The 27,644-nt window shown below is 47.7% G+C and overlaps 1 protein-coding gene across 1 annotated transcript; it reads left to right on the plus strand.

Moving 5' to 3' along the window:
• Positions 1 to 10,782: 10,782 nt before the first annotated feature.
• LOC119925814 (angio associated migratory cell protein) lies at positions 10,783 to 24,017 on the plus strand. Its single transcript, XM_038744288.1, has 11 exons — positions 10,783 to 10,940; positions 14,412 to 14,549; positions 17,048 to 17,167; positions 18,676 to 18,815; positions 19,006 to 19,150; positions 19,702 to 19,785; positions 19,878 to 19,993; positions 20,076 to 20,206; positions 23,209 to 23,299; positions 23,464 to 23,618; positions 23,738 to 24,017. Exons 1-11 carry the CDS (start codon positions 10,811 to 10,813, stop codon positions 23,811 to 23,813), a joined length of 1,326 nt encoding a protein of 441 aa, XP_038600216.1. The 5' UTR covers positions 10,783 to 10,810; the 3' UTR covers positions 23,814 to 24,017.
• The last annotated feature ends 3,627 nt before the right edge of the window (positions 24,018 to 27,644 follow it).

The following is a 27,644-nucleotide window of genomic DNA, read 5'->3' on the forward strand; positions in this document are numbered from 1 at the left end:
TTCTCCAGTGCCCTGTGCAGTTCATCATCATCATCATCAATCGTATTTATTGAGCGCTTACTATGTGCAGAGCACTGGACTAAGCGCTTGGGAAGTACAAATTGGCAACACATAAAGACGGTCCCTACCCAACAGTGGGCTCACAGTCTAGAAGGGGGAGACGTGATTTTTCTCTGCTCTGCACACAGTAAAGCGCTCAATAAATACGATTGATTGATTGATTGATTAAGGCAGCCAGGCTACATTTCATGAACATGTTTAGAATTCCATTCAATCGTATTTATTGAGCGCTTACTATGTGCAGAGCACTGTACTAAGCGCTTGGGAAGTACAAATTGGCAACACATAGAGACGGTCCCTACCCAACAGTGGGCTCACAGTCTAAAAGGGGGAGACGTGATTTTTCTCTGCTCTGCACACTGTAAGCGCTCAATAAATACGATTGATTTATTGATTGATTAAGGCAGCCGGGCTACATTTCATGAAGATGTTTAGAATTCCATTCAATCGTATTTATTGAGCGCTTACTGTGTGCAGAGCACTGTACTAAGCGCTTGGGAAGTACAAGTCGGCAACAGAGACGGTCCCTGCCCAACGACGGGCTCACCGTCTAGAAGGGGGAGACGGAGAACAGAACAAAACATGGAGACGGGTGTCAAAACTGTCAGAATAAATACAATTATAGCTCTAGGCACATCATTAATGAAGAAATATCATCATCATCATCATCAATCGTATTTATTGAGCGCTTACTATGTGCAGAGCACTGTACTAAACGCTTGGGAAGTACAAATTGGCAACACACAGAGACGGTCCCTACCCAACAGTGGGCTCCCAGTCTAAAAGGGGGAGACAGAGAACAAAACCAAACATACCAACAAAATAAAATAAATAGGATAGATATGGACAAGTAAAATAAATAAATAGAGTAATAAATATGTACAAACATATATACAGGTGCTGTGGGGAGGGGAAGGAGGGAGGAGCAGAGGATAAGGATAAGGACAGAGAAACAGTGTGACTCGGTGGAAAGAGCCCGGACTTGGGAGTCAGAGGTCATGGGTTCCAATCCCGACTCCGCCACTTGTCAGCCGTGTGACCTTGGGCAAGTCACTTCACTCCCCCGGGCCTCAGTTCCCTCATCTGTAAAATGGGGATGAAGACTGAGCCCCACGGGGGACAACCTGATCACCTCGTATCATCATCATCATCAATCATATTTATTGAGCGCTTACTATGTGCAGAGCACTGTACTAAGCGCTTGGGAAGTACAAATTGGCAACATATAGAGTATCCCCCCCAAAGTGTTTAGAACAGTGCTTCGCACATAGGAAGCATTTAAATAACATTTAGCATAGACTTTTAGACTGTGAGCCCACTGTTGGGTAGGGACTGTCTCTATATGTTGCCAATTTGTACTTCCCAAGCGCTTAGTACAGTGCTCTGCACACAGTAAGTGCTCAATAAATACGACTGATTGATTGATTGATTGATAAACAGTTGGACACAGTCCCTGTCCCTCAAGGGGCTCAAAATCTTAGTTCCCATTTTACTGAGGAAACTGAGGCCCAGAGAAGTTAAGTGGCTTGCCCATAGTAAGCGCTCAATAAATACGATTGATGATGATGATGATGATGAAGAGCTCGTAGAGTAGTTTCCCAGATCTGACAAGATATTGGAGGAGGTTAGGAGCTGTTCGGTGGAAAGGAATGCTCAGATCCAGGAAATGTGGGAAAAGAACTAAAAGAATTTGGCAGTTGATTGAATTTGAGAGACAGTGTAATCTCAAATTACACTGATTACACAAATTACACTAATCTCAAATTACACTGACAGAGTAATTTTCAATATTTCTCTTTTTTACTTTCTATTAATTTATAGTATTTTGGGATAGTGGAGAGAGCACAGGCCCGGGAGTCTGAAGGTCATAGGTTCTAATCCCAGCTCTGCCACTCGTCCGCTGTGAGGCCCTGGGCAAGTCACCGTCTTCTCTGTGCCCTCAGTTGCTTCATCTGTAAAATGGGGAATAAGGCTGTGAGCCCTAGGTGGGACAGGGACTGAGTCCAGCCTGATTTGCTTGCATCAACCTCAGTGCTTAGTACAGTAATAGTAATGTTGGTATTTGTTAAGCGCTTACTATGTGCAAAGCACTGTTCTAAGCGCTGGGGGGGATACAAGGTGATCAGGTTGGCCCACGGGGGGCTCACAGTCTTAATTCCCATTTTACAGATGAGGTAACTGAGGCCCAGAGAAGTGAAGTGACTTGCCCGAAGTCACACAGCTGACACGTGGTGGAGCCGGGATTTGAACCCATGACCTCTGACTCCAAAGCCCGGGCTCTTTCCACTGAGCCACGCTGCTTCTCTAAGTTCTAGTACCTGGAACTTAATCAATCAATCAATCAATCGTATTTATTGAGCGCTTACTGTGTGCAGAGCACTGTACTAAGCGCTTGGGAAGTACAAGCTGGCAACATATAGAGACGGTCCCTACCCAACAGTGGGCTCACAGTCTGAAAGGGGGAGACATCATCATCATCATCAATCGTATTTATTGAGCGCTTACGGTGTGCAGAGCACTGTACTAAGCGCTTGGGAAGTACAAGTTGGCAACATATAGAGACAGTCCCTACCCAACAGTGGGCTCACAGTCTAAAAGGCGGAGACAAAACCAAACATACTAACAAAATAAAATAAATAGAATAGATATGTACAAGTAAAATAAATAAATAAATAGAGTAATAAATATGCACAAACATATATACATATATACAGGTGCTGTGGGGAAGGGAACAAATAATAATAATAATGATGGTATTCGTTAAGCGCTTACTATGTGCAAAGGACTGCTCCAAGCATTGGGGGGGACACAAGGTGATCAGGTTGTCCCGTATGGGGCCCACAGTCCTACTACCCATTTCAATCAATCAATCAATCAATCGTATTTATTGAGCGCTTACTGTGTGCAGAGCACTGGACTAAGCGCTTGGGAAGTACAAGTCGGCAACACATAGAGACAGTCTCTACCCAACAGCGGGCTCACAGTCTAAAAGGGGGAGACAGAACAAAAGCAAATATACTAACAAAATAAAATAAATAGAATAGATACGTACAAGTAAGATAAATAAATAAATAGAGTAATAAATCTGTACAAACATATATACATATACACAGGTGCTGTGGGGAAGGGAACAAATAATAATAATAATGATGGTATTCGTTAAGAGCTTACTATGTGCAAAGCACTGCTCCATCATCATCATCATCATCATCATCATCATCAATCGTATTTATTGAGCGCTTACTATGTGCAGAGCACTGTACTAAGCGCTTGGGAAGTACAAATTGGCAACATATAGAGACAGTCCCTACCCAACAGTGGGCTCACAGTCTAAAAGGGGGCTCCAAGCATTGGGGGGGGGGACACAAGGTGATCAGGTTGTCCCATATGGGGCCCACAGTCCTACTACCCATTTCACACATGGAGTAACTGAGGCCCAGAGAAGCCAAGTGACCTGCCCAAAGTCACACAGCTGACAAGCGGCGGAGTCCGGATTAGAACCCATAACCTTCGACTCCCAAGCCCGGGCTCTTTCCACTGAGCCAACAAATACCATAATTTTAATTATCAGTTCTTTGTCATTCACTCTGCTGAAGATATCTGTAACTCAATAATCTTTTACAGGGCTTTCTGTTGTTTTATAAGACAAGCAGCGTGGCTCAGTGGAAAGAGCATGGGCGTATGAGGTAACTGAGGCCCAGAGAAGAGAAGTGACTTGCCCAAGGTCGCAAAGCTGATAATAATAATAATGGCATTTATTAAGCGCTTACTATGTGCAAAGCACTGTTCGAAGCGCTGGGGAGGTTACAAGGCGATCAGGACGTCCCACAGGGGGCTCACAGTCTTAAATAATAATAATGGCATTTATTAAGCGCTTACTATGTGCAAGGCACTGTTCTAAGCGCTGGGGGTATACAAGGTGATCAGGTTGTCCCACGTGGGGCTCACAATCTTCATCCCCATTTTACAGATGAGGTAACTGAGGCCCAGAGAAGTTAAGTGACTTGCCCAAAGTCACACAGCTGACAAGTGGCAGAGCCAGGATTCGAACCCACGACCTCTGGCTCCAAAGTCCGTGCTCTTTCCACTGAGCCACGCTGCTTCTCATAAATGCTTCTCTTCTCATAATGCTTCTCTTAAATGTGATTGATTGATGATTGATTGACTGATTGATTAATCCCCATTTTTCAGATGAGGGAACTGAGGCCCAGAGAAGTGACTTGCCCAAGGTCGCAAAGCTGATAATAATAATAATAATAATCATGGCATTTATTAAGCGCTTACTATGTGCAAAGCACTGTTCCAAGCGCTGGGGAGGTTACAAGGCAATCAGGACGTCCCACAGGGGGCTCACAGTCTTAAATGTGATTGATTGATGATTAATTGATTGATTGATTGATTAATCCCCATTTTTCAGATGAGGGAACTGAGGCCCAGAGAAGTGACTTGCCCAAGGTCGCAAAGCTGATAATAATAATAATAATAATCATGGCATTTATTAAGCGCTTACTATGTGCAAAGCACTGTTCCAAGCGCTGGGGAGGTTACAAGGCAATCAGGACGTCCCACAGGGGGCTCACAGTCTTAAATGTGATTGATTGACGATTGATTGATTGATTGATTGATTGATTAATCCCCATTTTTCAGTTGAGGGAACTGAGGCCCAGAGAAGAGAAGTGACTTGCCCAAGGTCGCAAAGCTGATAATAATAATAATAATGGCATTTATTAAGCGCTTACTACGTGCAAAGCACTGTTCGAAGCGCTGGGGAGGTCACAAGGCGATCAGGACGTCCCACAGGGGGCTCACAGTCTTAAATGTGATTGATTGATGATTGATTGATTGATTGATTGATTAATCCCCATTTTTCAGATGAGGGAACTGAGGCCCAGAGAAGAGAAGTGACTTGCCCAAGGTCGCAAAGCTGATAATAATAATAATAATGGCACTTATTAAGCACTTACTATGTGCAAAGCACTGTTCTAAGCACTGGGGAGGTTACAAGGCGATCAGGACGTCCCACAGGGGGCTCACAGTCTTAAATGTGATTGATTGATGGTTGATTGATTGACTGATTGATTAATCCCCATTTTTCAGATGAGGGAACTGAGGCCCAGAGAAGTGAAGTGACTTGCCCGAAGTCACACAGCTGACAAGTGGCGGCGTCAGAATTAGAACCCACAACCTCTGACTCCCAAGCCTGTCCTCTTGCCACGCGGCCACACTGCTTCCCAGAAGCAGCAGAAGTGAAGTGACTTGCCCAAGGTCACAGCAGACAAGAGGCGGAGCGGGATTAGAACCCATGACCTTCTGAGGCCCTATGGCCATATCTGTAATTTTGTTTATTTGTATTGATGTCTGCCTTCCCCCCCCATCGACTGTAAACCCACTGTGGGCAGGGAATGTGACTGTTTACTGTTGTGTTATAATAATAATGGCATTTATTAAGCACTTACTATGTGCAAAGCACTGTTCTAAGCGCTGGGGAGGTTACAAGGTGATCAGGCTGTCCCACGGGGGGCTCGCGGCCTTCATCCCCATTTTACAGATGAGGTCACTGAGGCACAGAGAAGTGAAGTGACTTTTCCAAAGTCACACAGCTGACAATTGGCAGAGCCGGGATTTGAACCCATGACCTCTGACTCCAAAGCCCGGGCTCTTTCCACTGAGCCACGCTGCTTCTCCGAGTTATAGTCAACCAAGCGCTTAGTCCAGTGCTACACACACAGTAAGCATTCAATAAGTATGACTGACAGACTGCACACAGCAAGCAGTCATCATCATCATCATTATTGCTATTATTAATAAAACAAGCAGGCATCCATCTAAATACATAGAATTATGGATATATACATATGCACACATGTATATTTGTATCTTATTATACTAATAGATATATAAATAAAGTATATAAATAAAATTCATATTAATAAATGTGACTGAATGAATATTGTTATTAATGTCTAATAATAATCATTATTACTATTATTAATACAACAAGCAGGCATCCATATAAATAAACAGAATTATATATATACATATGTACATATGAACATTTGTATCGTAATATATTAATAAATATATGTAGAAGTAAATATACAAATATATAAATGAAATGCATTTAAATATTACTGAATTAATGAATTTCATTATTAATAATAACAAGCACCGTAATTATTATTATTATTATTAATAAAACAAGTAAGCAGACATCCATTTGAATAAATAGAATTATAGACATGTGCATATTAACATATGTACATTATCAGTCCCCCCTTCTAGGCTGTAAACCTCTTGAGGTCAGGGATTGCCTCTGTTGCTGAATTGCACTTAAATAAATGTTTAAAATAAATATATAAATAATAGATAAATAAGTAAATAAAAAATGTATACTAATAAATACGACTGAATGAATATTATTATTGCCGAATTGTACTTTCCAAGTGCTTAGTACAGCGCTGTGCCACAGTAAGTGCTCAATGAATATGATTGAATGAATAATTATAATAATTGTAGTATTTGTTACGCGCTTACTATGTGCCAAGCACTGCTCTAACTGCTGGGTAGATACAAGGTGATCAGGTTGTCCCACAGTAGGGGGGAAGGGGCTCACAGTCTTCATCCCCATTTTACAGACGAGGGAACCGAGGCCCAGAGAAGTGAAGTGACTTGCCCAAAGTCACACAGCTGGTATGTGGCGGAGCTGGGATTAAATGAATGAATTATTATTAATACCAAATACCATAAAATCATTATTACTGTTATTAATAAAAACAAAGGCATCCATATACATAAATAGTTATAGATACATACATATGTTGCCAACTTGTACTTCCCAAGTGCTTAGTACAGTGCTCTGCACACAGTAAGCGCTCAATAAATACGATTGATTGCTATGTACATTTGTATCTAGACTGTAAGCCCGTTGTGGGCAGGGATTGTCTCTATTGCTGAATTGTACTTCCCAAGCGCCTAATACACTGCTCTGTGCACACAGGAAGTGCTCAATAAATACTTTTGAATGAATTGACTGAATTATTAATAACAAATACCATAATAATCATTATTACTATTATTAATAAAAACAAGTAAGGAGGCACCCAGATAAATAAATAGAATTATATATACATTGGTTGCATTTGTATCTAGCCTGTGAGCCCGTTGTGGGTAGGGATTGTCTCTATTGCTGAATTGTACTTTCCAAGCGCTTAGTACAGTGCTCTGCACACAGGAAGCGCTCAATAAATACGATTGAATGATGTGCTCTACACACAGGAAGCGCTCAATAAATACGATTGAATGAATTGAATGAATGAATTATTATTAATAACAAAAGCCATGATAATCATTATTACTATTATTAATAAAAACAAGTCAGCAGGCAGCCATATAAATAGAATTATAGATATATACGTATGTACATTTGTATCTAGACTGTGAGCCCTTTGGTGGGTAGGGATTGTCTCCATTGCCGAATTTTACTTTCCAAGCGCTTAGTACAGTGATCTGCACACAGTATGTGCTCAATAAATACGATGGAATGAATGAATATATGTATTAATAATTAAATACATAAAATGTATATAAATAAATACGATTTCTAGACTGTGAGCCCGTTGTTGTGTAGGGACCGTCTCTATATGTTTCCAACCTGTACTTCCCAAGCGCTTAGTCCACTGCTCTGCACACAGTAAGTGTTCAATAAATACGATGGAATGAATGAATATACGTATGGATAAATAAATGCATAAAATGTATATTAATAAATACGATTTCTAGACTGTGAGCCCGTTGTTGGGTCGGGACCGTCTCTATATGTTGCCAACTTGTACTTCCCAAGCGCTTAGTACAGTGTTCTGCACATAGTATGCGCTCAATAAATATGATGGAATGAATGAATATATGTATGTATACATAAATACATAAAATGCGTATTAATAAATACGATTTCTAGACTGTGAGCCCGTTGTTGCGTAGGGACCGTCTCTATATGTTGCCAACCTGTACTTCCCAAGCGCTTAGTCCAGTGCTCTGCACACAGTAAGCGTTCAATAAATACAATGGAATAAATGAATATACGTCTGTATAAATAAATACATAAAATGTATATTAATAAATGTAATTTCTAGACCATGAGCCCGTTGTTGGGTCGGGACCGTCTCTATATGTTGCCAACTTGTACTTCCCAAGCGCTTAGTCCAGTGCTCTGCACACAGTAAGCACTCAATAAATACGATGGAATGAATGAATGTATGTATGTATAAATAAATACATAAAATGCATATTAATAAATACGATTTCTAGACTGTGAGCCCGTTGTTGGGTCGGGACCATCTCTATATGTTGCCAACTTGTACTTCCCAGATGCTTAGTACAGTGCTCTGCGCACAGTAAGCGCTCGATAAATACGATGGAATGAATGAATGATTGACTGGCATTTAAAGAATAATAATAATAATAATAGTGATGGCATTTATTAAGCGCTTACTATGTGCAAAGCACTGTTCTAAGCGCTGGGGAGATTACAAGGTGATCAGGTTGTCCCACGTGGGGCTCACAGTCTTAATCCCCATTTTACAGATGAGGTAACTGAGGCACAGAGCAGTGAAGTGACTTGCCCAAAGTCACACAGCTGACAAGTGGCGGAGGCAGGATTTGAACCCATGACCTCTGACTCCAAAGCCCGGGCTCTTTCCACTGAGCCTTATAGTTAATACTAAGTAAGCAAGCCAGGTGATGTACTGTCAACAGTGGCTTTTATTTTCTTTTTTCAAAAAAGTATCCTCCTATTCCTTTATCCTGAGATAGTTAAAATGTATAAAGTAGTCATTGAGCATAATTTGGAATTACTTCCCAAGCGCTTAGTCCAGTGCTCTGCACACAGTAAGCGCTCAATAGATACAATTGAATGAATGAATGAATTGGGTGATTGATATATTAACAAGATGTTTACCATGATAAGGAGAATTCCAATTAGAATGATTTCATTTCCCTTCCCTTCCCTTCCCCACAGCACCTGTATATATGTATATATGTTTGTACATATTTATTACTCTATTTATTTATTTATTTTACTTGCACCTATCTATTCTATTTATTTTATTTTGTTAGTATGTTTGGTTTTGTTCTCCGTCTCCCCCTTCTAGACTGTGAGCCCACTGTTGGGTAGGGACTGTCTCTATATGTTGCCAACTTGTACTTCCCAAGCGCTTAGTACAGTGCTCTGCATAAAGTAAGCACTCGATAAATACGACTGATTGATTGATTGATTGATTGATTGATTTGAAAAAAAAAGGCTAGGTTGCATTATCCTGTATCATAGACTGTGAGCCCGTTGTTGGGTAGGGGCTGTCTCTATATGTTGCCGACGTGTACTTCCCAAGCGTTTAGTCTAGTGCTCTGCACACAACAATCAATCAATCGCATTTATTGAGCGCTTACTGTGTGCAGAGCACTGGACTAAGCGCTTGGGAAGTACAAATTGGTAACATATAGAGACAGTCCCTACCCAACAGTGGGCTCACAGTCTAAAAGGGGGAGACAGAGAACAAAACCAAAAACATACCAACAAAATAAAATAAATAGAATAGATATGTACAAGTAAAATAAATAGAGTAATAAATATGTACAAACATATATACATATATACAGGTGCTGTGGGGAAGGGAAGGAGGTACAGGAGCAGCGTGGCTCAGTGGAAAGAGCACAGGCTTGGGAGCCAGAGGTCATGGGTTCTAATCCCGGCTCCGCCACTTGTCTGCTGTGTGACTTTGGGCAAGTCACTTAACTGAAGCAGCGTGGCTCAGTGGAAAGAGCACGGGCTTTGGAGTCAGAGGTCACGGGTTCGAATCCGGCCTCCGCCACATGTCTGCTGTGTGACCTTGGGCAAGTCACTTAACTTCTCCGAGCCTCAGTTACCTCATCTGTAAAATGGGGATTAAGACGGTGAACCCCACATGGGACAACCTGCTCACTTTGTATCCCCCCCCAGCGCTTAGAACAGTGCTTTGCACAGAGTAAGCGCTTAACAAATGCCAACATTGTTATTGTTGTTCTCTGTGCCTCAGTTACCTCATCTGTAAGACTGTGAGCCCCTTGTGGGACAACCTAATCACCTTGTATCGCCCCGGCGCTTAGAACAGTGCTTTGCACATAGTACGCACTTAACAAATACCACCATTATTATTATTGATGATGATGGTATTTGTTAAGCGCTTACTATGTGCAGAGCACTGCTCTAATTGCTGGGGGGGATACAAGGTGATCGAGGTGTCCCACGTGGGGCTCACAGTCTTCATCCCCATTTTACAGATAGGGGAACCGAGGCTCTAAGAATTTAAGTGACTTGCATAAGGTCACACAGCAGACATGTGGTGGAGTCAGGATTCGAACCCATGACCTCCGACTCCAAAGCCCGTGTTCTTGCCCCTGAGCCACGCTGCTTCTGCTTATTATTACTGTGAGCGCTCAATAAATACGATGGAATGAATGAATGATTGAGTAGGGCCGGTCTCCTGCCTACCCAGCAGGCCCCGCGGCTTCTGGGTCTCCTCAGCGGAGCGCCTCTTCCCGCGGAGAAGAACTACATTTCCCAGAAGCCCCGTGGGGCCTAGGCCCGCCCCCGGGCCCCGGCGATTGGTCGGTCGCCGCCGGCGGCCGCCGCTGATTGGCGGAGGCGGCCGTCGCTCCGGCCCGGCTGATTGACGTGCGGGTCAGGCGGCGCTGGTGGGGTGAGGCCTGCCCTCTCCTCATGGAGCCCGAGCCGGACCCCCAGGGCGGGCCGGGGGCCACCACGACCCCCGACCCCTTTCCCCTCCATTTCCACGGGGACGAGGAGATCATCGAGGTGGTGGAGCTGGGGGCCGGGCCTCCCCATCCCGGTAACGGCCCCCCCTCCCTCTCCGGCCCCACGTTGGGCCCCGTGACCTTTGACCCCCGCAGGAGTGGGCATCCCCGGCCTGCTCACCTAAGGGGGGGAAGGGCGGGGAGGGACCGTCTCTAGATGTTGTTAGCCAACTTGTACTTCCCAAGCGCTCAGTACAGTGCTCTGCACACAGTAAGCGCTCAATAAATACGATTGATTGATTGATTGTACTTCCCAAGCCCTTAGTCCAGTGCTCTGCACACAGTAAGCGCTCAATAAATACGATTGATGGATTGATTGATTGAAGGGCAGGCCCGGGGTTGCCCCTTCCCCCCTTCAAGGCCCTACTGAGAGCTCACCTCCTCCAGGAGGCCTTCCCAGACTGAGCCCCTTCCTTCCTCTCCCCCTCGTCCCCCCTCCATCCCCCCGTCTTACCTGCTTCCCTTCCCCACAGCACCTGGATATATGTTTGTACATATTTATTACTCTAGTTATTTATTTATTTTACTTGTGCATATCTATTCTATTTATTTTATTTTGTTAGTATGTTTGGTTTTGTTCTCTGTCTCCCCCCTTTAGACTGTGAGCCCACTGTTGGGTAGGGACTGTCTCTAGATGTTGCCAATTTGTACTTCCCAAGCGCGTGGTACAGTGCTCTGCACATAGTAAGCGCTCAATAAATACGATTGATGATGATGATGATGTTGGGTAGGGACCGTCTCTAGATGTTGCCAACTTGGACTTCCCAAGCGCTTAGTCCAGTGGTCTGCACACCGTAAGCGCTCAATAAATACGATTGATTGATTCATTCATTCATTCAGTCGTATTTATTGAGCTCTTACTGTGTGCAGAACACTGGACTAAGCACTCGGGAAGTACAAGTTGGCAACATAGAGAGACGGTCCCTACCCAACAGCAGGCTCACAGCACCTGTATATATATATATATATATATATATAGTGTATATATGTTCATATTTATTCTATTTATTTATTTTACTTGTACATATCTATTCTATTTATTTTATTTTGTTAGTATGTTTGGTTTTGTTCTCCGTCTCCCCCTTTTAGACTGTGAGCCCACTGTTGGGTAGGGACTGGCTCTATATGTTGCCATTTTGTACTTCCCAAGCACTTAGTACAGTGCTCTGCACACAGGAAGCACTCAATAAATACGATTGATTGATTCATTCATTCGTTCAGTTGTATTTATTGAGCTCTTACTGTGTGCAGAGCACTGGACTAAGCGCTCGGAAAGTACAAGTTGGCAACATAGAGAGACGGCCCCTACCCAACAGTGGGCTCACAGCACCTGTATATATGTTTGTACAGATTTATTACTCTATTTTACTTGTACATATTTACTATTCTCATTTTAATAATATAATAATAATAATATAATGGCATTTATTAAGCGCTTACTATGTGCAAAGCACTGTTCTAAGCGCAGGGGAGGTTACAAGGTGATCAGGTTGTCCCACGGAGGGCTCACAGCCTTAATCCCCATTTTACAGATGAGGTAACTGAGGCACAGAGAAGTTAAGTGACTTGCCCAAAGTCACACAGCTGACAGTTGGCGGAGCTAGGATTTGAACCCATGACCGCTGACTCCAAAGTCCGGGCTCTTTCCATTGAGCCACGCTGCTTCTCTTTAACCAACTTGTACTTCCCAAGCGCTTAGTACAGTGCTCTGCACACAGTAAGCACTCAATAAATATGATTGATTGTAAAGCTACATGAAATATATTACACCCTAAAATATGATGCCTGGTGGAGTGAATATATATGTATATATATATAGTGTATATATGTTTGTTCGTATTTAGTATTCTATTTATTTTACTTGTACATATCTATTCTATTTATTTTGGTAATATGTTTTGTTTTGTTGTCTGTCTTCCCCTTCTAGACTGTGAGCCCACTGTTGGGTAGGGACCGTCTCTATATGTTGCCAACTTGTACTTCCCAAGCACTTAGTACAGTGCTTTACACACAGTAAGCGCTCAATAAATACGATTGATTTTACTCTGTTAATATGTTTTGTTTTGTTGCCTGTCTCCCCCTTCTAGACTGTGAGCCCGCTGTTGGGTAGGGAACATCTCTAGATGTTGCCAACTTGGACTTCCCAATAATAATGGTATTTATTAAGCGCTTACTACGTGCAAAGCACTGTTCTAAGTGCTTAGTCCAGTGCTCTGCACACAGTAAGCGCTCAATAAATACGATTGAATGAATGAATGTGCCCCAGCGGTTGTCAGCTGGGTGACTTTGGGCAAGTCACAACTTCTCTGGGCTTCAGTTCCCTCTTCTGTAAAATGGGGATGAAGACTGTGAGCCCCCCATGGGACAGCCTTGATTACCTTGTATCTCCCCCCAGCGCTTAGAACAGTGCTTGGCACATAGTAAGCGCTTAACAAATACCAACATTATTATTATTATTACAGTGCCTAGCATATAATAAGTGCTTAAATACCACAATTATGGAGAAACAGCGTGCCTTAGTGGAAAGAGCCCGGGCTTAGGAGTCAGAGGTCGCGGGTTCTAATCGTCGGGTAGGGATTGTCTCTCTCTGCTGCTGAATTGTACTTTCCAAGAGCTTAGTACAGTGCTCTGCACACAGTAAGCACCCCCCCGTCCTACCTCCCTTCCCCTCCCCACAGCACCTGTATATATGTTTGTACAGATTTATTACTCTATTTTACTTGTACATATTTACTCTTCTATTTATTTTATTTTGTTAATATGTTTTGTTTCATTGTCCGTCTCCCCCTTCTAGACTGTGAGCCCGCTGTTGGGTAGGGACCGTCTCTAGATGTTGCCAACTTGGACTTCCCAAGCGCTTAGTCCGGTGCTCTGCACACAGTAAGCGCTCAATAAATCATCATCATCATCAATCGTATTTATTGAGCACTTACTGTGTGCAGAGCACTGGACTAAGCGCTTGGGAAGTACAAGTTGGCAACATATAGTGACAGTCCCTACCCAACAGCGGGCTTACAGTCTAAAAGGGGGAGACAGAGAACAAAACCAAACATACTAACAAAATAAAATAAATAGAATAGATTTGTACAAGTAAAATAGAGTAACAAATATGTACAAACATATATACATATATACAGGTGCTGTGGGGAAGGGAAGGAGGTAAGATGGGGGGTGGAGAGGGGGACGAGGGGGAGAGGAAGGAAGGGGCTCAATAAATACGATTGAATGAGTGAATTATTAATAACAAATACCATAACAGTCATCATTACTATTACTAATAAAAACAAGTAAGGAGGCATCCATATAAATAAATAGAATTATAGATATATGCATAGGTACATTTATATCTAGACTGTGAGCCCTTTGGCGGGTAGGGATTGTCTCTCTCTGTTGCCAAATTGTACTTTCCAAGTGCTTAGTCCAGTGCTCTGCACACAGTAAGCGCTCAATAAATGCGATTGAATGAATAATAATAATAATAATAATTTTTGTACCCCCCCCCACAGACGAGCTGGCCCAGGAGATGGAGGATGTGGACTTTGAGGAGGACGAGGAGGAGGAGGAAGAAGAGGAGGCCTGGGGGGACGAGGACGCCGCCGGGGAGACCCCCGATGACAGCGAGCTGACCTTCGCCAGGCACTCGGGTGAGGACATGTATTCAGCGCTGACTATGTGCCAAGCACTGTTCTAAGCGCTGGGGGAGATCCAAGGTGATCAGGTTGTCCCACGTGGGGCTCACAGTCTTCATCCCCATTTGACAGATGAGGTCGCTGAGGCTTCCCCTTTTAGACTGTGAGCCCACTGTTGGGTAGGGACTGTCTCTATATGTTGCCAACTTGTACTTCCCAAGCGCTTAGTACAGTGCTTTGCACACAGTAAGCGCTCAATAAATACGATTTGATTGACTGATTGAATAATAATGATGGCATTTATTAAGCGCTTACTATGTGCAAAGCACTATTCTAAGCGCTGGGGAGGTTACAAGGTGATCAGGTTGTCTAACAGGGGGCTCACAGTCTTCATCCCCATTTCACAGATGAGGTCGCTGAGGCACAGAGAAGTGAATAATAACGATGGCACTTATTAAAGCGCTTACTATGTGCAAAGCACTGTTCTAAGCACTGGGGAGGTTGCAAGGTGATCAGATTGTCCCACCTGGGACTCACAGTCTTCATCCCCCTTTTCCAGATGAGGTCACTGAGGCCCAGAGAAGTGAAATGACTTGCCCGAAGTCACACGGGCGGAGCTGGGATTAGAACCCCCCCGGACCCCTGCCCCTCCTCCAGGCCCTGGGACCCCCGACCTCACCTGCAGGGTGGAGGGGGCAGTTCATTCATCCATTCATTCTCTCTTCCTCTCTTCAAGGCCCTGCTGAGAGCTCACCTCCTCCAGGAGGCCTTCCCAGACTGAGCCCCCTCCTTCCTCTCCCCCTCGTCCCCCCATCTTACCTCCTTCCCTTCCCCACAGCACCTGTATATATGTATATATGTTTGTACAGATTTATTACTCTATTTATTTTACTTGTACCTATCTATTCTATTTATTTTATTTTGTTAGTATGGTTGGTTTTGTTCTCTGTCTCCCCCTTTTAGACTGTGAGCCCACGGTTGGGTAGGGACTGTCTCTCTATGTTGCCAATTTGTACTTCCCAAGCGCTTAGTACAGTGCTCTGCACATAGTAAGCGCTCAATAAATACGATTGATGATGATGATGATTCATTCATTCATTCGTATTTATTGAGTGCTTCCTGTGTGCAGAGTGCATGTAGGTCTAATTTTATTTATTCTGATGGTATTGACACCTGTCTGCTTGTTTTGTTTTGTTGTCCGTCTCCCCGTGCTATGAGCCCGTTGTTGGGTAGGGACCGACTCTGTATGTTGCTGACTTGTGCTTCCGAAGCGCTTAGTCCAGTGCTCTGCACACTGTAAGCGCTCAATAAATACGACTGAATGAATGAATAAACGGACTAAGCACTTGGGAAGTACAACTCGTCCTAGTGGGAAGAGCCCGGACCTGGGTTCTAATCCCGCCTTCGCTGCTTGTCTGGTGGGTGACCTTGGGCGAGCCATGTCACTTCTCTGGGCCTCAGTTTGCTCACCTGGAAAATGGGGGTGAAGACTGGGAGCCCCATGGGGGATAGGGAGTGGGTCCAACCTGATTAGCTTGAATCTACCCCAGCGTTTAGAACGGTGCTTGGAGCATAATAACCGCCCAACGACCGTAATTATTATTACTTCTGAGTGCCTCCCGTCCCTCATTGGGAAAGTGGGGATTGGGACTGTGAGCCCCCCGTGGGACAACCTGATTACCTTGTATCCCCCCCAGTGCTTAGAACAGTGCTTGGCACATAATAAGTACTTAACAAATGCCATCATTATTATTATGAGAAGCAGCGTGGTTTAGTGGAATGAGTGAACTGAGGCTCAGAGAAGTTGAGTGACTTGCCCAAGGTCACACAGCAGACATGTGGCGGAGCCGGGATTTGAACCCATGACCTCTGACTCCAAAGCCCGTGCTCGTTCCACTGAGCCACGCTGCTTCTCACGCGCTTAACAATACAATACCCTAATGAAGCGTGGCTCAGTGGAAAGAGCCTGGGCTTGGGAGCCAGAGGTCATCATCATCATCATCATCAATCGTATTTATTGAGCGCTTACTATGTGCAGAGCACTGTACTGAGTGCTTGGGAAGTACAAATTGGCAACATATAGAGACAGTCCCTACCCAACAGTGGGCTCACAGTCTAAAAGGGCGGGGGGGGTGTCATGAGTTCTAATCCCAGCTCTGCCACATGTCTGCTGTGCGACCTTGGGCAAGTCACTTCAATCAATCAATCAATCAGTCAATCGTATTTATTGAGCGCTTACTGTGTGCAGAGCACTGTACTAGGCGCTTGGGAAGTACAAGTTGGGAACATATAGAGACAGTCCCTACCCAACAGTGGGCTCACAGTCTAAAAACTTCACTTCTCTGGGCCCCAACTGTAAAATGGGGATGAAGACCGCGAGCCCCCCGTGGGACAACCTGATCACCTTGTGTCCCCCCGCAGCGCTTAGAACAGTGCTTTGCACATAGTAAGCGCTTAACAAACGCCATCATCATTATTATTATTATTATTATTACCCCGTTCCCCGTGGACAGCATCCGTGTTCTGCGTGAGCCTGGACCCCAAGACCAACGCGCTGGCGGTGACCGGCGGGGAGGACGACAAGGCCTTCGTGTGGCGGCTGAGCGACGGCGAGCTGCTCTTCGAGTGCACGGGTGAGGCTGGGCGAGGGTCCACCGGGAGACCCTCCATCATCATCGATCGTATTTATTGAGCGCTTACAGTGTGCAGAGCCTGGACTAAGCGCTTGGGAAGTCCAAGGTGGCAACATCTAGAGACGGTCCCCACCCAACAGTGAGCTCACAGTCTAAAATCCCAGCACCCAAATCCCACTTCCGCGTCGCCCTGACTCTCTTCCTTTCTTCGTCGTCCCCATCCCTCATTTATTGATTTCCGCTCGTGTCCGTCTCCCCCTTCTAGGCCGTCAGCTCGTCGTGGGCAGGGAACGTGTCCGTTATTGGAGTCTCCTAAGCGCTCAGTACACTGCTGCTCACGCAGTGAGCACTCAATAAATGTGACTGACAGCTGCTGGCCATGAGGCTTTTGGGCCCTTCGGTGGCCACGGAAGTCCGGGCCGGCGCGGCGGGGGCCCTCGCTATTCATTTGATCGTATTTATTGAGTGCTTACTGCGTGCATGGGACTGTACTAAGCGCTTGGGAGAGGACGGTAGAACACTAAGCAGCGTGGCTCAATGGAAAGAGCACGGGCTTTGGAGTCGGGGGTCGTGGGTTCAAATCCCGGCTCCGCCCACTGTCAGCTGTGTGACTTTGGGCAAGTCACTTCACTTCCTCTCCCCCTCGTCCCCCTTTCCATCCCCAGCATCTTGCCTCCTTCCCTTCCCCACAGCACCTGTATATATGTTTGTACATATTTATTACTCTATTTATTTTACTTGCACCTATTTTATTTTGTTAGTATGTTTGCTTTTGTTCTCTGCCTCCCCCTTCTAGACTGTGAGCCCGCTGTTGGGTAGGGACTGTCTCTATATATTGCCAGCTTGGACTTCCCAAGCGCTTAGTACAGTGCTCTGCACACAGTAAGCGCTCAATAAATACGATCGATTGATTGATTCTCTGTGCCTCAGTTCCCTCATCTGTAAAACGGGGATGAAAACGGCGAGCCCCACGGGGGACAACCTGATCGCCTTGTAACCTCCCCAGTGCTTAGAATAGCGCTTGGCACGTAGTAAACGCTTAACAAATACCATCATTATTATTATTCATTCATTCATTCATTCAATCGTATTTATCGAGCGCTTACTGTGTGCAGAGCACTGTACTAAGCGCTTGGGAAGTACAAGTTGGCAACATAGAGAGGCGGTCCCGACCCAACAGCGGGCTCACAGTCTAGAAGGGGGAGACAGGCAACAAAACAAAACGTGTGGACAGGTGACAGACACGTTCCCCGCCCGCAAGGAGCTGACAGTCCAGAGGGGTGATGGAAGGGACTCCTGACGAGGGGTGATGGTTTGAACTCGCCGGGAGTAAGCTGCCCTCTCTGGGGGCCTGGAGCACCAGGCCGGTCCCTTCCCCGGGCCTCAGTTTCCCCGGGCATGTAGCGGGGGGGGGCGGCAGGCCGCCTCGTCCCGTGGCCCGGGCCGGTGGGTGGGTCCCGGCCCCGCGTCCGCCGTCCGGCCGCGCCAGCCCCCCGCTCGCCCCGCAGGTCACAAGGACTCGGTGACCTGTGCCGGCTTCAGCCACGATTCGGCGTTGGTGGCCACGGGCGACATGAGCGGCCTGCTCAAGGTGTGGAGGGTGGAAGCCAAGGAGGAGGTCTGGTCCTTTGAAGTCGGGGACCTGGAGGTGAGAGGCTGTGGGGGGGGCCGGGGGGCGGCGGGAAGCGGCAGGTTCATCCCCTAGGCTGGTCCCGGCAGCCCCCGCGGTGGCCAAGGAGCTGGGCCAGCCGCCCTTTGCCCCCGTCCCCTGGCTGGGCCGGCCCGGACTCGGCCACCCGCTGACCCCCCCCCCGTCTCCCCGTCCCGGCCACGGTCAGTGGATGGAGTGGCACCCGCGGGCCCCGATCCTGCTGGCGGGCACGGCCGACGGAAACACCTGGATGTGGAAGGTGCCCGGCGGCGACTGCAGGACTTTCCCGGGCCCCAGCTGCCCGGCCACTTGTGGCCACATCCTCCCTGACGGTGAGGACGGGTCCTGACCAGCCCCCTCCCCCGGCCCCCCGTTTGCCCCCACTGATGGCGAGGATGGCAGTGCCCAGCCCCCTTTTCCCCCCTTCCCCCTATTTGCCCCTCTTTGATGGGGACAATTGGGGGGGGGGCCTAGCCCACCTCCCCCACCCCCCTCCCTGATATAGGGTCGCCTCTCCCTCCCCCGTGGTGAGCATGATTGCCCCCCAACCCCTCACCATGAGAATCGGGGCTCCCCTCCGACCCCCGCCACTCACCCTCCTCCCTCCTCCCCGGAATGAAGCGCTCCCGCCCACGGTAAGCGCCGGATGAATTAATTCGGGCCTTCAGTCATAGCTTATTGCGTGCGGGGCACTGTACTGAGCTCCTGGGAGAGGACAGTAGGACCGCCCACACCGAGCTCATGGTCCAGAGGGGGGGAATACGGTGGGATGAGGAGGTCAGCGATGCCCTCTGGCCTGAGTGCCCCCCCCCCCCCCCCCGATGGCCACGTCCTGGGTGGGGATGGCGGCCGGCCGGGGGGTCCTGATGTCCGGCGCCCACAGGGAAGAAGGCCGTGGTCGGCTACGAAGACGGCTCCGTCCGGGTGTGGGACCTCCGGCTGGGCAGCCCGCTCCACGTGCTCAAAGGTAGCCCCCCGGCGCGGAGGGCGAGGGGGCCCGGGGGCGCTGCCCGCCGCGCCCCGGCCTCCCCCTGACTCAGTTTCCCCTCCCGCGGCCAGGGGCCGACGGGCACCAGGGCCCCCTGACGTGCGTGGCCGCCAACCCCGACGGCAGCCTGGTCCTCACGGGTTCCGTGGACTGCCAGGCCAAGCTGATCAACGCCGCCACGGGCAAGGTGAGCCGCGCGGCCCCCGCGCCCCCTCCGCCGGGCCCCGGCTCGCGGGGCTGACGGGCCGGGCCTCCTCTCCCCCGTCCAGGTGGTGGCCGTGTTCCGGCCGGAGGAGCCCGCGGGGCCCCCGCCCCGCCTGGGGGACAAAGAGGACGACGAGGAGGAGGAAGAGGAGGAGAGCGAGTCCAACTCGGTGGAGTCCCTGGGCTTCTGCAGCGTGTGAGTGAGCCGGGGCGGGCCGGGGACAAGGGGAGAAGCAGCGTGGCCCGGTGGAAAGAGCCCGGGCTTGGGAGTCAGAGGTCGTGGGTTCTAATTCCGACCCCCCCACGTATCGGCTGTGTGACCCTGGGCAAGTCAGTTCGCTTCTCTGAGCCTCAGCGACCTCGTCCGTAAAACGGGGGTGAAGGCTGAGCCCCACGTGAGACACCGTGATCGCCTTTTAGACTGTGAGCCCACTGTTGGGTAGGGACTGTCTCTAGATGATGCCAACTTGGACTTCCCAAGCGCTTAGTACAGTGCTCTGCACACACTAAGCGCTCAGTAAATGCGATTGATGATGATGATGATGTCGGCTATGTGACCTTGGGCAAGTCGGTTCGCTTCTCTGAGCCTCAGCGACCTCGTCCGTAAAACGGGGATGAAGGCTGAGCCCCACGTGAGACACCGTGATCGCCTTTTAGACTGTGAGCCCACTGTTGGGTAGGGACTGTCTCTAGATGTTGCCAACTTGGACTTCCCAAGCGCTTAGTACAGTGCTCTGCACACACTAAGCGCTCAGTAAATGCGATTGATGATGATGATGATGTCGGCTATGTGACCTTGGGCAAGTCGGTTCGCTTCTCTGAGCCTCAGCGACCTCGTCCGTAAAATGGGGGTGAAGGCTGAGCCCCACGTGAGACAATGTGATCGCCTTTTAGACTGTGAGCCCACTGTTGGGTAGGGACTGTCTCTATATGTTGCCAACTTGGACTTCCCAAGCACTTAGTACAGTGCTCTGCACGCAGTAAGCGCTCAATAAATACAATTGATTGATTGATTGTATCCCCCCCAGCACTTAGAACGATGCTTGGCACATAGTAAGAGCTTAACAAATGCCATCATTATTATTATTATTAAGGGGCGTGAAGCGTGGGGTGGCAGGAAGACTGGAGGGATGGGGAGGGTGGGTGGGACGCCCCACTACCATTCATCATCAATCGTATTTATTGAGCGCTTACTGTGTGCAGAGCACTGTACTAAGCGCTTACCATTCCCCTGAAGGCAGCGGGGCTCAGTGTCAAGAGCCCGGGCTTGGGAGTCGGAGGTTGTGGGTTCTAATCCCAGCTCCGCCACCCGTCAGCTGGGTGACGTTGGGCGAGTCGCTTCGCTTCTCTGGGACTCAGCGACCTCATCTGTCAAATGGGGATGATGACTCTGAGCCCCACAGGGGACAACCTGATCACCTTGTATCTCCCCCAGCGCTTAGAATAGTCTTGGCACATAGTAAGCGCTTAACAAGTACCGTCATTATCATTCTCCTGGCCTCAGTTACCCCAGCTCTAAAATGGGGATGAAGACTGGGAGCCCCCCGGGGGACAACCTGATCACCTTGTATCCCCCCCAGCGCTTAGAACAGTGCTTGGTACATAGTAAGCGCTTAACAAATGCTATCATCATCATCATCATTATTATTATTATTATTATTATTAGAACAGTGCTTGGCACATAGTAAGCGCTTAACAAATGCCATCATCATCATCATTATTATTATTATTATTATTATTAGAACAGTGCCTGGCACATAGTAAGCGCTTAACAAATGCCATCATCATCATTATTATTATTATTAGAACAGTGCTTGGCACATAGCAAGCGCTTAACAAATGCCATCATCATCATTATTATTATTATTAGAACAGTGCTTGGCACATAGCAAGCGCTTAACAAATGCCATCATCATCATCATTATTATTATTATTAGAACAGTGGTTGGCACATAGCAAGCGCTTAACAAATGCCATCATCATCATTATTATTATTAGAACAGTGCTTGGCACATAGCAAGCGCTTAACAAATGCCATCATCATCATTATTATTATTATTAGAACAGTGCTTGGCACATAGCAAGCGCTTAACAAATGCCATCATCATCATTATTATTGTTATTATTAGAACAGTGCTTGGCACATAGCAAGCGCTTAACAAATGCCATCATCATCATTATTATTGTTATTATTAGAACAGTGCTTGGCACATAGCAAGCGCTTAACAAATGCCATCATCATCATTATTATTGTTATTATTAGAACAGTGCTTGGCACATAGCAAGCGCTTAACAAATGCCATCATCATCATTATTATTAGAACAGTGCTTGGCACATAGTAAGCGCTTAACCAATGCCATCATCATCATTATTATTATTATTATTAGAACAGTGCTTGGCACATAGCAAGCGCTTAACAAATGCCATCATCATCATTATTATTATTATTAGAACAGTGCTTGGCACATAGCAAGCGCTTAACAAATGCCATCATCATCATTATTATTGTTATTATTAGAACAGTGCTTGGCACATAGTAAGCGCTTAACAAATGCCATCATCATCATTATTATTATTATTAGAACAGTGCTTGGCACATACCAAGAGCTTAACAAATGCCATCATCATCATTATTATTGTTATTATTAGAACAGTGCTTGGCACATAGTAAGCGCTTAACAAATGCCATCATCATCATCATTATTATTATGAGAACAGTGCTTGGCACATAGCAAGCGCTTAACAAATGCCATCATCATCATTATTATTGTTATTATTAGAACAGTGCTTGGCACATAGTAAGTGCTTAACAAATGCCATCATCATTACTATTATTAGAACAGTGCTTGGCACATAGTAAGCGCTTAACAAATGCCCTCATCATCATTATTATTGTTATTATAAGAACAGTGCTTGGCACATAGTAAGTGCTTAACAAATGCCATCATCATCATTATTATTATTAGAACAGTGCTTGGCACATAGCAAGCACTTAACAAATGCCATCATTATTACTATCATTATTATTATTATTATTCCCCCCACCCCGAAGGGGATGACAGAGGTGCCTGGCCCTCTTTTCCCACCCTCCCCGTCCCACTATGTGCCCCTCCATGGTGACAGTTGAGGGGAGAGGGGTCAGGGGTGTGAGGCGGTGCCCTGAGGACAGCCCTCCCCACCCTCCAACCCTTGAGCAGGCTGCCCCTGGCCGCGGTGGGCTACCTGGACGGGACGCTGGCCATCTATGACCTGCCCACCCAGAGCTTACGGCACCGGTGCCAACATGAGGTAAGGGGGGAGCCCCGGCGGCGGCGGCGGCGGCGGCGGCGGCGGGGGTCCCCGTGTCCCCGGGCCGGTCCTGGTGGGAGCGGGGGTGATCTCCAAGCACCGAGCTGGAGCCGGGGGGGGCGGGGGCCCTCCCTCGCCTCCTCCGTCTCCTCCTCCTGCCGCAGTCGGGCATCGTTCAGCTGCTGTGGGAGGAGGGGGCCGCGGTGGTGTACACGTGCAGCCTGGACGGGGCCGTCCGGCTGTGGGACGCCCGCACGGGCCGCCTGCTCAACGACTACCGCGGCCACACCGCCGAGATTCTGGACTTCGCCCTCAGCAAGTGAGCGCCCTCGACGGCGGGGGGCTGGGCCGAGACCCCCCTCCCACGCCTCCGGGACGCGGGGGTCTCCCCCCCCCCCGCCCCCGGCTCCGCCGGCTCACCCCCCGGTCTCCCCCCAGGGACGCCTCCTTGGTGGTGACCACGTCCGGAGACCACAAAGCCAAAGTGTTCTGCGTCCAGAGGCCCGACCGCTAGCCGTCGAGGCTCGTGACTCCCGTTTTTCCGGCCGGGGGGGCGTCCCAACAAGTCCCCTCCACCCCCACCTGGGGTCGGGGGCGCCTCCGGCCTCCCCTTCACCCCGGTGTCCTCGAGCCCGTGGGTTGGGGCGGGCTGGGAGGGTCACCCTCTCCCATTCCCCCCGGGGGGGACGGGGTAGCGGGGCTGGCAGATGTTTTACAGAAAATGTAAATAAAAATATCCTTCCCAGATCGGGCGTGCGGGGGAAGTCGCGGTTTCGGGGGCGGCGAGGGTCTGGGGGTGCAGCGGTCAGTGCCCTCGGGGGTGCTGAGGGAGAGAGGCCTGGGCTTCGGGGACCCCCGAGCGGATGCCCCGGTGTTGCCCGCAGTTCCCCTGCCCTCTGCCTTGAGAAGCCACGTGGCCTGAGAGGCCGAACGAGTTCCAATTAATTCATTCAATCGTATCGATTAAATAATAATAATAATAATAATCATGGCATTTGTTAAGCGATTACCGTGTGCAGAGCACTGTACTGATGATAATAATAATGGCATTGATTAAGCGCTTACTACGTGCAAAGCACGGTGCCAAGCGCTGGGGAGGTTGCAAGGGGATCAGGTTGTCCCACGGGGGGGCTCACAGTCTTCATCCCCATTTTACAGGTGAGGGAACTGAGGCGCAGAGAAGTGAAGTGGCTTGCCCAAAGTCACACAGCTGACAGTTGCACTAAGCGCTGGGGAAAGTAGCATCCCGGCTCCGCCCCTCGTGTGCTGGGCGCAGCAGAGAAGCAGCGGGGCTCAGTGGTCGTGGGTTCTAATCCCGACTCCGCCACCTGTCTGCTGTGTGACTTTGGGCAAGTCACCTCACTTCTCTGGGCCTCAGTGACCTCCTCTGGAAAATGGGGATGAAGACTGCGAGCCCCATGTGGGACAACCTCATTACCTTGTATCCCCCCCAGTGCTTAGAACAGTGCTCGGCACATGGTGCTTAACAAATGTCATTATTATTATTATTATGACCGTACCTTCTTATTTCCCTTCTCTGGGCCTCAGTTACCTCGTCTGTAAAATAACAGTAATGGTATTTGTTAGACTTACTCTATGCTAAGGACTTCCCAAGCGCTTGGTCCAGTGCTCTGCACACAGTAAGCGCTCAATAAATACGATTGATGATGATGATGTTCTAAACACAGGTGTAGTTCATTCAATCATTTATTGAGCGCTTACTGTGTGCAGAGCACTGGACTAAGCGCTTGGGAAGTACAAGTTGGCAACATATAGAGATGGTCCCTACCCAACAGTGGGCTTACAGTCTAGAAGGGGGAGACAGACGACAAAACAAAACATGTAGGCAGGGGTCAAAATCGGCAGAACAAATAGAATTAAAGCTATAGGCACATCATTAAAATAAATAGTAAATATGTACAAGTAAAATACAGTAATAAATCTGTATAAATATATATACAGGTGCCGTGGGGAGGGGAAGGAGGTTGGGCAGGAGGGATGGGGAGGAGGAGAGGAAAAAGGGGGCTGAGTGTGGGAAGGCCTCCTGGAGGAGGTGAGCTCTCAGTAGGGCTTTGAAGGGAGGAAGAGAGCTAGCTTGGTGGATGTGAGGTAGGAGGGCATTCCGGGCCATGGAGAAGGGAGGTGAGGGAGGAGGGGGCCAGGGGATGGAGAGCCCTGAAGCTGAGAGTGAGGATTTTCTGCTTTTTTTTTTATTGGCATTTATTAAGCTCTTACTCTGTGCAAAGCACTGTTCTAAGCGCTGGGGAGGTTACAAGGTGATCAGGTTGTCCCACGGGGGGCTCACGGTCTTCATCCCCATTTTACAGATGATGCTTGATGCATAGGTTGACAGGCAGCCACTGGAGACTTTATCCCGTTGTCCCTGTCCCACCTGGGGCTCATAGTCTTAATTCCCTTTTTACGGATGAGGGAACTGAGGCCCAGAGAAGTGAAGGGGCTTGCCCAGGGTGACACAGGAGACGAGTGGCTAAGGGGAGATTAGAACTCAGGTCCTCTGACTGTCAGGCCTGTGCCGCACATGGGGAGAAGCCACGTGGCTCAGCGGGAAGAGCCCGGCCTTGGGAGTCAGTGGTCGTGGGTTCTAATCCCGGCTCCGCCACCTGTCAGATGGGTGACTTTGGGCAAGTCCCTTCACTGCTCTGGGCCTCAGTGACCTCATCTGGAAAATGGGGATGGAGACGGTGAGCCCTGCGTGGGACAGGGGCTGATTCCAACCCGATTTGCTTGTGTCCACCACAGCGCTTAGCACAGTGCCTGGCACATACTGAGTGTTTATCACGTACCATAATTATTATTATTACAGTACAACAATAAACAGACACAATCCCTGCCCACAATGAGCTGACAGTCTAGAGACGAGCTTAGTACAGCGCTTTGCATTCATTCATTCAATCAATTCTATCCTATTTATTGAGCTCTTACTGAGTGCAGAGCACTGTGCTGAGTGCATGGGAGAGGAGACTACAGCAAAAACAGACACATTCCCTGCCCACAGCAAACTTACAGTTTAGAGATGACCTTAATACAGTGCTTTACATTCATTCATTCAATCAATTCTATCATAGTTATTGAGCTCTTAGTGTGCACAGAGCACTGTACTGGGCACATGGGAGAGGAGAATGCAGCAATAACAGACACATTCCCTGCCCACAGCAAACTTACAGTCTAGAGATGAGCTTAGTACAGAGCTTTGCATTCATTCATTCAATTCTATCATATTTGCGTGACTTTGGGCAAGTCACTTCACTTCTCTGGGCCTCAGTTCCCTCATCTGTAAAATGGAGATGAAGACTGTGAGCCCCACGTGGGGCAACCTGATCGCCTTGTATCCCCCCAGCGCTTAGAACAGTGCTTCGCACCTAGAAAGCGCTTAACAAATGCTACTATTATTATTATTATTATTAATAAGCAGTTACTGCACACACAGCACTGTACTGAGCACTTGGGAGAGGACAATACAGCAATAAACAGACACATTCCCTGCACACAACGAACTTAAGGTGTAGACACAAGCTTAGTTCAGTGCTTTGCATTCATTCACTCATTCATTCAATTCTATCATATTTATTGAGCGCTTACCATGTGCAGAGCACTATACTAAGCACTTGGGAGATGACAATACAACAAACAGACACATTCCCTGCACACAACGAACTTACGGTGTAGACACAAGCTTAGTTCAGTGCTTTGTATTCATTCACTCATTCATTCAATTCTATCATATTTATTGAGCGCTTACCATGTGCAGAGCACTATACTAAGCACTTGGGAGATGACAATACAACAAACAGACACATTCCCTGCACACAACGAACTTACGGTGTAGACATAAGCTTAGTTCAGTGCTTTGCATTCATTCACTCATTCATTCAATTCTATCATATTTATTGAGCGCTTACCATGTGCAGAGCACTATACTAAGCACTTGGGAGATGACAATACAACAAACAGACACATTCCCTGCACACAACGAACTTACGGTGTAGACACAAGCTTAGTTCAGTGCTTTGCATTCATTCACTCATTCATTCAATTCTATCACATTTATTGAGCGCTTACCATGTGCAGAGCACTATACTAAGCACTTGGGAGATGACAATACAACAGACACATTCCCTGCCTCCAACGAGCTTACAGTCTACAAGTGGGGGGCACAGACAAGGGCTTAGAACAGTGTTCCGCACATAGTAAGAGCTTAACGAGTACCATAATTAATATTCTTATTAATATAAATCAATTACAGATATAATCAATTACATTCATTCAGTCAATCAATTGTATTTATTGAGCGCTGACTGTGCGCAGAGCACTTGGGAAGTCCAAA

The sequence above is a fragment of the Tachyglossus aculeatus genome, chromosome 1, assembly GCF_015852505.1.
Source record: "Tachyglossus aculeatus isolate mTacAcu1 chromosome 1, mTacAcu1.pri, whole genome shotgun sequence".
In the NCBI taxonomy this organism is placed as follows: Eukaryota; Metazoa; Chordata; class Mammalia; order Monotremata; family Tachyglossidae; genus Tachyglossus; species Tachyglossus aculeatus.

Coding starts and splice junctions, on each gene's coding strand:
- LOC119925814 (XM_038744288.1), top strand. CDS start 10,811: ATGGAGCCCGAGCCGGACCCCCAGGGCGGGCCGGGGGCCACCACGACC. Junction 19,994..20,075: donor TCAACGCCGCCACGGGCAAG/GTGAGCCGCGCG, acceptor TCCCCCGTCCAG/GTGGTGGCCGTGTTCCGGCC. Junction 23,619..23,737: donor CTGGACTTCGCCCTCAGCAA/GTGAGCGCCCTC, acceptor GTCTCCCCCCAG/GGACGCCTCCTTGGTGGTGA.